Here is a 12,335-nt window from a genome sequence, read left to right as displayed (position 1 = left end):
TCTAAGGCAAGTGTTTTTACCTAATGATGAGTCACCTTGCTGGCCCCCAAGTCAAATGTTATTTGTTGATCTTTTATTACATCTTATTACAAGTTATTTTATTACAAGTGACTTTGTTGTTTGATTGATTTTAGGCCTTCCTTGCTACTTGAAAACTACCAGCCCTGGCTAGACCTGAAAGTTTCTTCCAAAGTCGATGCATCTCTCTCAGAGGTAAGTAATTTAACTAATATTCCCAAATATGAGCATGTGTTATTTAAGGTTGGGACTGCGTTCTGAAAATTGTAGACAGTTTTGTCCCTGTCATAACATCACAAAATGTGCTTGTACAAGCCTCGGTGGTAACTTCAGTCATTGCACAGGGCTTCTGGATGCAGTCGAGGGTTGTACAAATTTGAGTTATTTGAAGCCGCTCCTGGCCTAACATGGCACATTTATTGTTTTATAGAAAATTCTTTTTTTATTTTAATAAATAGGAGTAAAGTCTAAAAAGTACAGTATTGTTCTAATTTAATTTCTGTTGCTGTGATAAAATATCATGACAGAAACAGCTTAGGGGAAGAAAGGTTTTATTTGGCTTACAGTGTCATGATCTTGTTCCTTGCTGTGAGAAAGTCAGGGCAGGATATAAACATGTGGATCCTTGCTTGCTTGCTTCTAGCTGGCTGTTTCCTCTGTTACATGCTTCAGGACCCCCTGACTAGGGAGTGGTGCTGTCTAAAGTGGCCCGGGTCTTCCTGTATCAGTTAACCATTAAGACATTTACTACATATATGCCAATGGGCCAACCTGATCTAAATAATTCCTATTTGAGACTTTCCAGTGGTTGTGGGTTATGTGAAACGGACAATTAAAACTAACTAGCACAGATATAAACATATACTGTAAAGCATAATATGCCATAGATTAAAAAGTATGAATGACATTGTAAATTCATCAGCCAGTAATATGCTTATTATCAAGTGTTATATACTGTGCATAATTGTATGTGCCATAGATTGTTATAAATGGCAGCTCAGTAGTTTTGTTTGTACCTGAATTGCTATGGACATACTATGGATATACTTATTGTACATTAGGCTTTGTTCAAAATACACATTTTTTATATGTGAAACTACACTAGCTTATGAAATGGGTACTATTGATATTTTCAAGGTCAATTAGAAGTTTAGAAATTAACATCTTTGGTTTACTAATGCTAGGGAAGGGAAATAGTAAATCTTTTTTCCTTTTTAAAATTTATTTATTATGTACATAATGTTCTGTTTGTCTGTATGCCTGCATGACAGAAGAGGGCATCAGATCTCATTATAGATGGTTGTAAGCCACCATGTGGTTGGTAGGAATTGAACTAAGGACCTCTGGAAGAGTTCTTAATCTCTGAGTCATCTCTTCAGCCTAATTATTTTTCCTTCCTTTGAGGCAGGGTTGCTCTGTGAAGCCTTAGCTGTCCTGAAACACACTCTGTAGACCAGGCTAGCCTTGAATTCATAGAGAGCTGCTTGCCTCTGCCTTCTGGGCATTGGAATTAAAGGTATAAGCTACCACCTCCCTGGCTGGCAAATAACTTTTAAAAGATACATTGTGTCTTAGTCAGGGTTACTATTGCTGTGATGAAACAATATGACCAAAAGCAAGTTGGGGAGAAAGGGGCTTATTTGGCTTATATTCCATATCACTGTTGATCATCAAAAGAAGTCAGGGCAAGAACCTGGAGGCAGGAGCTTGTGCTGAGGCCATGGAGTGGTGCTACTTTCTCACTTGCTCCCCATAGCTTATTCAGCCTGCTTTCTTATAGAACCCAGACCCACCCACCCAGGGATGGCACTGCCCATAGTGGGCTGGGCCCTCCCTGTCAACTACTAATTAAGAAAATGCTCTACAGGCTTGCCTGCAATCTGATCTTATGGAAGCATTTTCTCAGTTGAGAAATTGAGATGTGGGATTTTCTTCTGTATGCTGTGAATATTTTATTACCATTGGTTAATAAAGAAGCTGCTTTGGCTTATGGCAGGGCAGACTAGAGCTAGGTGGGAAAACTAAACTGAATGCAGGCAGAAAGAAGGTGGAGTCAGGGAGACACTATGTAGCTGCTGAAAGAGGAAGACACTGGAATCTTACCGGTAGGCCACATCCTGTTGGTGATATATAGATTAATAGAAATGGGTTAATTTAAGATATAAGAGCTAACTAGAAAGATGCTTAGGCTGTTGGCCAAACAGTGTTAATAATTTAGTTTCTGTGTGATTATTCGAGTCTGGGCATCCAGGAAATGGATGAACAGTCTCCATTTATACCCATCTCTCTCTTGTTCTTTTCTTTCCTTCCTCCCTCCCTCCTTACCCCCCTCTTTCGTTTTTTTCGAAACATGTTTTTTTTTTTTTTTTCTATGTGTAGCCCAGGATGCCCTGGAACTCACTATGTAGACCAGACTGGCCTCAAATTCACAGAGATCAACCTGCCTCTGCCTCTCAAGTCCTGGGATTAAAGGCCCTCATAACTATGTAAAGTTGATATAACATATTGCCATGAGGTTTTGTCAGCTGGGCAGTGGTGATGCACACCTTTACTTTTAGCACTTGGGAGGCAGAGGTAGATGGGTACCTGCATTCGGGCTAGCCTAGTATATAGAACTAGATCCAGGACAGCCAAGGCTATACAAAGAAGCCCTGTCTTGAATTCTCCTCAAAGATATTGTCAATATTTGGCATAATAAAATTGGTTGCTGCAAATATCTATCACTAAGTACAGTTTGTTTCCTTATAGTTAATTATTTTTCTTAATTTTTTGTACAGGTTCTTGAATTAGTGTTGGAAAACTTTGTTTATCCATGGTACAGGTATGTGTTTTTCTTCCATAAGAGCTCCATCCTACCTTACCCCCGCCCTTAATATGGCCAATAGCATTAAAGTAAGCATATTAATGATGTATTTTCAGTGTAAGCCAGGATTTTTCAGGACAATTAAGGCCAAATCTTTTTTTGTGGAGAGATACATTGTGCATTATTAGGTATTTAGCTGTGTACCTGACCTATTCTTGACCTATTTCCCACTAAATGCTGGTAGTACTCTCTTTCTTTCAATCTGACTACCATAAAGATCCTCAGAAATGACCCAGCAATACCTGGAAGTTTGAATTGGCTCCAATTAAGAATCATTGTTGAGCTGGGCATAGTGAAGCAAGCCTTTAATCACAGCACTTGGGAAGCAGGAGAATTACAAGTTTGAGGCCACCTGGCCTACATAAGCAAATCCTCTCTGTAGCAAACAAGAACAAGATTTTCTTACACAGTTTTTACAGGGGCTAGGGTGATAACTTAGTTGGTAAAAACTGAAATTCTGACAATTTTTATCATTCTGACAACGAGGCTCCTTTTTTTTTTTTTTCTTTGTGACAGGGTTTCTCTACATAGCCCTGGCTGTCCTGGAACTCACTATGTAGACCAGGTTGGCCTCGAACTCAGAGATCTGCCTACCTCTGCCTTCTGAGTGCTGAGATTAAAGGCTTGCACCACTACCCCCAGCTAATTTTCCTGAAATTAGTACAGCGTATTTATTTTTTAATCAAAGACAAGAAAGACTGATGTGAGTAATGAACGTATCCTGAACTTGATGATGGAGCTGTTACATCTCTAAGCAGAATACTCCACATTTAAGACATAATCAAATGCAAAAAAAAAAAAAAAAAAGAAAGTACAGAGCTGGTGAGGTCACTCAGTGGGAGAGGACATAAGCCCCTGGAGCCCACATAGTGGGTGGAAGGAGAGAAACAGCCCTGCCAGGTTGTTCTCTGATCTCTGCTATGTGTCCTCCACACTGAAGCGTGGCAATACACGGATAAGTAGGCAACAATTGCACACATTTTCAGAAAAATAAAGCATATAAACTGTTGTATTAAGTTAGTCTTAACACACTATGAACAAACTCAAATAGGGTGTTTTTAATTAGAAAATACAAAACATAACTGAATCATTACAAAAGTGAGATATATCATTAGATATTATACTGTCAGATTGAAATTTTCAAATGTAATAAACACAGTGCTTACATTTATCAGTTGAAATAATTTGTATGTCTGACTCTAAATTAAAATCCCATTTTCTTTTTATAGAGCTAGAGTGTTTTCTTTGTCCTGCAAGAGACAACATTTATATACCCTGTATGCACTAAAAATAAAGTTTCTTTTGCGGGGATGGGAGGGTGGACACATTGCTTTTCAGAGAATCTGTTGAAATGATCTTTCAATTTCTCTCTCCCTCTCCCTCTCTCTCTCCTTCTCCCTCTCCCTCTCTCTCTCTCCCTTTCTCTCTCTCTGTGTATTGCACCTGTTTATATGTGCAACTAGGTATGCAGGCATGTGTGCACACATGTACATAGAGACTAGAGGTCAACCTTGGCCATTCCTCAGGCATCATCCACCTATGCTAGGTTGCCTGACAACCAGGTTCTAATGAACCTCTGGTCTCTGCCTGCTCAGTACTGGAGTTACAAGCAGGCATTCACGAACCACACCCAGGCTACAGATGTAGCTTAGTGGTAGAGTTTTTGCCTAAAAGTGAATTTTCAGTTTATTTTTCTTTGAATGTACACTCCCTTTGAGAATTATACTACTTTATGAATATTTTAAACTAACTTAATTTTTTTTATCTTATTACTTCTCCATCATTGATGGTTTTGTTTTCTTTGAAGCTTATTTGGTGATGCTTAGAAAATGGTTTTAGTTCTTTGAAAAAGGCTCTTGTATGTATATGCTACAAGAAAATAGTTAGTAGTGATTATGATTTGGAGCTAAAATCATGAGTAATTTGTTTCCTTTTTATCCATTTTCTTTGTTCTGCAACAAAATATAATATTTGTAAGAGAAAAGAGAAAATAGCATGGTTATTTTTTAAAAAAGGAAAATTTTCTTGGTTTCAATAAAGTGAAGCTGTATTTCTCACAACTTATGAATTTTGCTTTCTCCTTAATTGAAGGGATGTGACAGATGATGAGTCCTTTGTTGATGAACTGAGAATCACCTTACGGTTTTTTGCATCTGTTTTAGTACGAAGAATTCACAAGGTATATATGTTTACAATGAGAAATTTGGAACATTATTATTATGACAATCTTATTTTTTCTCCTATAGTATGTGTATTTATTCTTCATTTTTCATTTCTTAGATGAATCACTATTGGTCCCTTGATCAGTTTTACTTCCTTTAATACCTGGTTTTTTTGATTTGTGGAATTTAAAAATGAAAAGACAACTATAGAAAACAGTGTCATGTTTTACTTAAATGAATTCATGTAAATTGTGGTGATTATGATCTTCTAAAATACTTTTGGGTGATATTTTGTCTATTTAGGTTTTGCATATATGTGCATATGTAGTTTGCTGGCTATAAACAGTATTTCTCTATTTCTTTGTCAACTTAATAGGACTAAACATATAAACAACGTATACATTGTAAATATATGGCATTAACAAAATAAAGTTTAACCATGTTAAATATTTCTATATCCACTTGATTCAATGAGTTCACAAAAAAATATAAAATGGCTAGCGAGCAATTGGAACTGTGTTGTTGAGCATCACGTATAAGTTGCATTGAGGTGCTGTACTGTTTTTTACCTGTCAGACAACAAAGATGAAAAAAAGATTAATATCCACTAATTCTGATTTGGGGGAAATAGGCAGAGCATAGGAAAAATTCAAATTAGTGTGCCTTCCAATTAACATGCCACCATGGATGGAGGACATCCATCCCTAGAAAAAGAGGTATACATAGTCAGGGGCTGCTGAGGTGGGGAGAACCAGTTTCTTCTTTTCCTCCTCCATTTTTTTTGACTTTGTTTTTTAAAATATTTATTTATTTACTTATTTATTTATTATGTATGCAACATTCTGTCTGTGTGTATGCCTGCAGGGCAGAAGAGGGCATCAGACCCCATTACAGATGGTTGTGAGCCACTATGTGGTTGCTGGGAATTGAACTCAGGACCTTTGGAAGAGCAAGCAATGCTCTTAACCTCTGAGCTATCTCTCCAGCCCCTGGTTTTGTTTTTCTCAGTGTCTAGACATCAATCCTAAGGGATCATCCCTAAACCCATACAAATAAGGGACAACACTAATTAGACTCCATAGGTTGTATATAATTGTGTGTATGTGTATACAAACACACACACACACACACACACAGAAATAAATACAGAAGAGGGTCACGAATGCAAGGGAGTAGTTGGTGACGACCAAGAGTTAGAAGAGGGAAAGAGGGATACAAGTATAACGTGTGTATGTATGTATGTATGAAGTTAGCTACCAAAGGCCATGTATCAGACGATATCCATGATGTCAAATATCCATGGAGATATAGAGACAGGGAGCAAAATGATTGCTGGCTAGATGAGCAGATGGGAGATTTTGGCGAACAGGTACACTGTCTCTTCAGATAACATGATTATGTTCTGAAATTGATTGTATGAGTGATGTATGCAGAACTCTGAACAGGCTGTGAAAAGCCACTGAATTCTATGCTTTAAGTGGATGAATTATGTGTGGGATATATTAATAAAACTGATATAAAAAGAGTGCAGTAGTTAGTGTACGTCTATAATACCAGCACTACAGAGGCTGAGGCAGGAGGACTGTGAGGCTGAGGCCATCTTGGGCTATATAATAAGACCATGTTTCAAAACAAAGAAAGAGGGGAAAAGAAGAACATACATATACTATACTCCAAGTGCAAGGTGCTGCTGTTTTAGAATCCACTAGGCTAGTTCAAGCCTAGCACATCAGTTCTACTAGCTAATGATTATTAACTAACTCATCTGAAGAACTTATTTAAATGGTGTATCATCAACCATCTGATCTCTCTACCTCTCTACTTTCCTCCCTCTACAAGTGTGTGTGTGTGTGTGTGTGTGTGTGTGTGTGTGTGTGTAAACAAGAGGCTCCACTATTTTTGACTAGGCTGGCTGGCCAACAAACCCCGGGAATCTCCTGACCCCCCACCCCCGACACTGGCCTTACAGGCACATGCAGTGCCAACTAGTTTCTGTGTGGGTATGAGAAATCTGAATTCAGGTCCTCTGATTATGTAGCAAAAATTTTACTTACTGAGCCTCCTTCTCAGTCCAATCATCTTTTTTTTAAAAAATTAACAGTTTCCCACACTTAGTCTATTATGAAACAGTTGCCCCAGAACTATTTTTCATAACAACATGATTAATATCTATTAACTTTTAATCATGAATATGTTTGCCAAAATCTTCAGTCTGCTCATCTAGCCAGCAGTCATTTTGCTTCCTGTCTCTATATCTGTGGACATATGATGTCAGTGGAATCATTTGATACATGGCTTTGGCAGTTAATTTCATTTTCTGGGCATAATGTTTTCTAGATTCATTTATATTGTCATATTGTAACATATCTGCAATTAAGTTTTTGATGGCTGAATATACCATAACTTATTCATCATTTTCAGTTGATGGATATTGGGTTATTTTCAACTTAAAATCATGAAAATTTATATCTTAGTAGTTATCATCTTGAGTCTGTATTTAAGAGTATAATTAATTACTTGGTGAGATAGTAGCTCTATGTTTCATATATTGGTTTCCATAGTGGCTGCAGTATTTGCATTGCCCTGCCTGTGTGTGAACATGCTCCTTTCACTTCCTTGTCAGAATTGGTTATCCTCGCTCTCTTTTGTGATTTGTGCTCTCTTTTGAGGCAGGTTTCTCCTTAGATATTCCAATTGGCCTTTGACTTGTAGACTTTAGCCTCTCCCTGCTAGGATAACTGGCATGCCCATCACACCCTCTTTATCATTGTTTCTGCTTATCTGGCCGGGGTGGGTGAACGATGCTTTGTGACTGGTTTGTGTGTCCCTGGTGCCAGGGATGCTGGGTAGCCTTCCATTTGCTTATCTGCTGTTGCCTCTCGTCTTTGAAGAAATGTCCACTCAAATCTTGTGCCTCCTAGTGTTTAAATGTTTACTTTAAATAGTTTAAAATATGTGTATTTTGTGATACAAATGATGTTTTGGTACGTCAGAACAGTTTGGAATAAGTAAGACAAGCTAGTTAACATGCCCACAATCTCAGATACTTAACTATTTTTCTTTTCTTTTTCTTTTTTTTTCTTTTTTGTGGTGAGAGCAGTTTTGAAATGTATAATCTCCTATTAATTGTACCACATTTTACTCTTCAGCTTTGTTCTACTATTGTAAATAAAATGTTCTTGCCATTTCAACTTAGTAATTATTTTTTAAGTTTTATTTTTGTTAATTTTTCTAGGTGGATATTCCATCTATTATAACCAAGAAACTTTTAAAAGCGGCAATGAAACATATAGAAGTGATTGTTAAAGCAAGACAGAAAGGTAATACAGTTCTATGGTAGTTTGGGTAATTTTGTTCATACGTTAGCTTTCACTTAAAAGTATATGAGTACTGGGCTTGGAGAGATGGCTCAGAGGCTGGGAGCATTGGCTGCTTTTCCAGAGGTCCTGAGTTCAGTTCCCAGCAACCATATGGTGACTTATAATTTAATAATTATTATTATTAATAATTTATTATTTATATTTATATTTAATAAATAAATAATAAATCTTAAAAAATAAATGTGAGTACTGACACCCTTTTAATGATCTTCATAGATACTTTAAGAATGGCAATAAAAAATTCAGTTTTTCTTTGAATGATGGTCTGCTCTTATTGTTCATGTCTCTTTCCTGGTTTTCTGATTTCAGACTCTTCTAGTTCATCCTACATATCACCACCATGTATTATGTATCATGTTTGTTTCTCCATATCACAGTTCTTCTGTTAATTCCCTGCTTCTCCTTTTAAAGCAGCTCTACTCTGACACCAGTAGGCCTTTTGCTGATGTGATTTACACAAGCTTGTGTTAAGTTAGTGTTTTCTGATTGAATGAGGGAAATCTTGGCTTTTTTAAAAGTAATTTTTAAAAATTTTTATTGCTTTATAAATAATACCATTCAAAATTTCCACTTCCTCCCCTCCTCCCATTTCCTTCCCGCTCCTCCACTGATTCTCCCACTCCCCCTCCAGTCCTAAGTTCAGTCCAAGGCCCTCCCTCCTCAGGATCTTGGCATTTTCTTGCTCTAAAATCTAGCTAAAAATGTTTCCTTTATCTGTTCTGTGCTTGTACTTGCTTCTGTGTGAGACTGATATTTTCTCTATTTGGTACTCTTCCTCAGTGCTTTCTGAAACACATTATGCAGAGCAGAATGCCGTTCTGCATAGGAGACTGTGTAGTGTTTAAACAGATAATGTGGTCATAATTTTTGGTATTGCTATTTGTATTTCCCTTCTAAAAATTCCCTGTAAGCAAAAGCACTGAGTAATCCTGCAGTGGAGAAACAGCTTTAAGTGTGACCTCATTTGAATATGGAGCCATTGTTTTCATCCCTCATAATCTCAGTTAATAGAACTAGTTCACATTTTGTGAAATTGTGTTGCAATTAGATTTGAGATTAAATTAAGTAAAACTATTAGGTTAGCATTTAGTCTTTGTTACATCAGGTAAGAAGTTTAGCCTTGGGAGCCGAGTGTGGCAGTGAACACTTTTAGTTCCAGCACCCAGAAAGTAGCGGCAGCCATAGTCTGTGTGAGTTTGAGGCCATTCTGGTCTACATTGGCAGCCAAGGCTACATGGTGGGATACTGTCTCAAAACAACAAAATATTTACCTCTGGACTAGAGAAGTGGCTGAGTAATTAAGAGCACATGTCTTTTTTGTAGAGGACCCAAGTTAAGTTCTCAGTACCCATGTCAGGTGGCTTACCAACTGTGATCTAGTTCCAGGGACTCGAGGGTCCTCTTCTGGACTCTGCAGGCACCTACACTCATATGTACATAGTCACACACAAACACATATATCTGCATATAATTAAAAAATAATAGCCAGGTGTGGTAGCACATGTTTTTAATCCCAGCACTTGGGAGTCAGAGGCAGGCAAATCTCTGTGAGTTCAAGGCCAACTTGGTCTACAAAGCCAGTTCTAGAACAGTCAGAGCTCTTAACACAGAGAAATGAAAACAAAAATAATAAAAATAATTTTTTAAAAAAAATTTTACTGGGAGAGATGGCTCAGTGGTTAAGAACATTGGCTGCTCTTCCAGAGAACTCAAGTTCAGTCCCAAGCACTCACATGGTGTCACTTAACCGTCTGTAACTTCAGTCCCAGGGTACCCAGTGCCCTCTTCTGGCCTCTTTGGGCGCCAGGCACATAAGTAAAAATAATTTTAACTTTAAAATCTTCTTAAAATGAACAAGTTACATCTATATAAGCTACTAATTTATTTATTTATTCGATTTATTTTGAGACAGGGTTTCCTATAGCTCAGGCTGTAACCAAGGCTGTTGACTTGTGATTCTCTTGCTTTACTTCCCATGCACTGTGGATACACCATGCCTGACTAAAAAATACATCAAAACCTTTGTCTTGTCACTGGCAAGAATATACAAGAGGCAGCATCTTTGTAGCAGTTTTGTAAAGACCACTTTACTTACTCTCAGAGGAAAAGTAGGAAAAATACCAATAGGCTTGACTTTTTCATAGTGTCATAGAGTTGAATCACACAGCTGTTTCGGGCTGACTTTTTTATTAGCAATAGGTAGTTAAGGTTCCTTTGTTCTTTCAAAGGTGTGATAACTCTTTTTTTTTTTTTTTGCTTATTCAATTACACCTCTTGTTATCTTGTGATCTGGCTAAAAATGCAAAACTTCCCGAAGAAGCCATTTTTTCCCATATTCTTAGTGACTTTCTCGGTGATATCGATATAAGAGCAGCAAAGAATTTTGAATTTGGTAATTTTCCTTGTCATAGAAAATGAATGAGTTGATAATTAAATGCTCGTGCACACTAGAACACATTGTCTGTACTTTCTCCCACTTAAGTCATTTGCTAGCATATAGTGTAGAAATCATGAGTTTAAATTCTTATTTGCTCAGGGAAATAGACTCAGAAAACGAACTTATTGCAAAGTACGTGTTTTAGTTAGTGTTCTGTTGCTGTGAAGAGACACCAGGATCACTGCAATTCTTACAAAGGAAAGCATGTAATTGGGGCCGGCTTACAGTTCCATTGTTGTTAAGGCAAAAATAGACATATGGTGGCGCATAGACAGCATGGAGAAAAGAGAGATACACTGGGCCTGGCCTTACCGTCTGAAACGCCAAGGCCCGCCCCCACTTCCTCCAACAGGGCCACACCTACTCCAAACAAGGCCACACTTCCTAACCCCTGTCAAGTATCCATTCCCTAATGACCAAGCATTCAAAACTATGAGACTATTGGAGGCATTCTTGTTCCAGACGCCACAGTAAGTTCACAGCAAAGGAGAAATTCTCCCTTTATGTCCTATTTCTGAAAATTTTCCCTTTTCTACTTAGAGAGCAAGTGCTAGGAGAGGAATGAGGTTAGATGTTCTGTATGGTAATAGAAATGAAGTAATTTAATATATCCTAACTCATTCAATAGTTTTTATTGTTATTTGCAGTAAAAAACTCGGAGTATTTGCAACAAGCTGCATTAGAAGAATATGGTCCAGAGCTTCATGTGGCTTTGAGAAGTCGAAGAGATGAATTACAGTATTTAAGGAAACTTACTGAATTACTTTTTCCTTATATTTTGCCTCCTAAAGCAACAGATTGCAGGTATAAATGTACTAGAAAATACCATAGTAGTATTTGTATATGTAGAGCAATATATATATACTAAATATATACATATAACATATTATATGTATATTACTATGTTTTATTATAAGACTTATAGTATGAATAGTTTTTCACTTGAGAATAATTTGTCAGATTTTAAAATGCCAGTTTAGGTGCTGGTATTTAAAGTATATTGTGTGGCCTTAGAATTTGTTATTAAAAACTGATCTTAGAAATCAAAGATAAGTATGAGTAAAATTAATTTTATTTGAAATCCTCCTGCTTTATTTTCTTGGTGTTCCTTTTGAAAGATGTGCACACGGGCTGGAGAGATGGCGCAGTGGTTAAGAGCATTCCTGCTCTTCCCAAGGTCCTGAGTTCAATTCCCAGCAGCCACATGGTGGCTCACAACCATCTGTAATGAGGTCTGGTGCCCTCTCTGGCCTGCAGGCATACACAATATTGTATACATAATAAATAAATAAACTAAAAAATAAATAAAAGATGTACACACTATGATTCTTACAGTCAGAAGCACTTTGATCAGATTCTGCAGCTAAGTTTGGGTTTTAACTGTCCAACTGGAAAGAATAACTAGGTGCTCTTTCCTCCGCTCTCTCTTCTTCTGGTAAAAGTACACTTAGATTTTTCCATAAGTTACCTCATTT

The 12,335-nt window shown here is 37.2% G+C and overlaps 1 protein-coding gene across 7 annotated transcripts in view; it reads left to right on the top strand.

The window, feature by feature from the left end:
• The window catches only part of Snx14 (sorting nexin 14), a 74,804-nt gene that overhangs the window by 32,654 nt on the left and 29,815 nt on the right, over positions 1–12,335 (top strand). For all 7 annotated transcript variants that reach the window (XM_038322009.1, XM_038322008.1, XM_038322007.1 and 4 more), the window contains exons 4-8: positions 135–213; positions 2,796–2,839; positions 4,973–5,060; positions 8,279–8,363; positions 11,508–11,664. In XM_038322009.1, the coding sequence (XP_038177937.1) occupies positions 135–213; positions 2,796–2,839; positions 4,973–5,060; positions 8,279–8,363; positions 11,508–11,664 (453 nt within the window). The remainder of the gene's footprint in view (positions 1–134; positions 214–2,795; positions 2,840–4,972; positions 5,061–8,278; positions 8,364–11,507; positions 11,665–12,335) is intronic.

The sequence above is a fragment of the Arvicola amphibius genome, chromosome 3, assembly GCF_903992535.2.
Source record: "Arvicola amphibius chromosome 3, mArvAmp1.2, whole genome shotgun sequence".
NCBI lineage: Eukaryota > Metazoa > Chordata > Mammalia > Rodentia > Cricetidae > Arvicola > Arvicola amphibius.
Note: the sequence above shows the minus strand (reverse complement) of the source record. Positions and strands in the feature narration are given on the sequence as shown.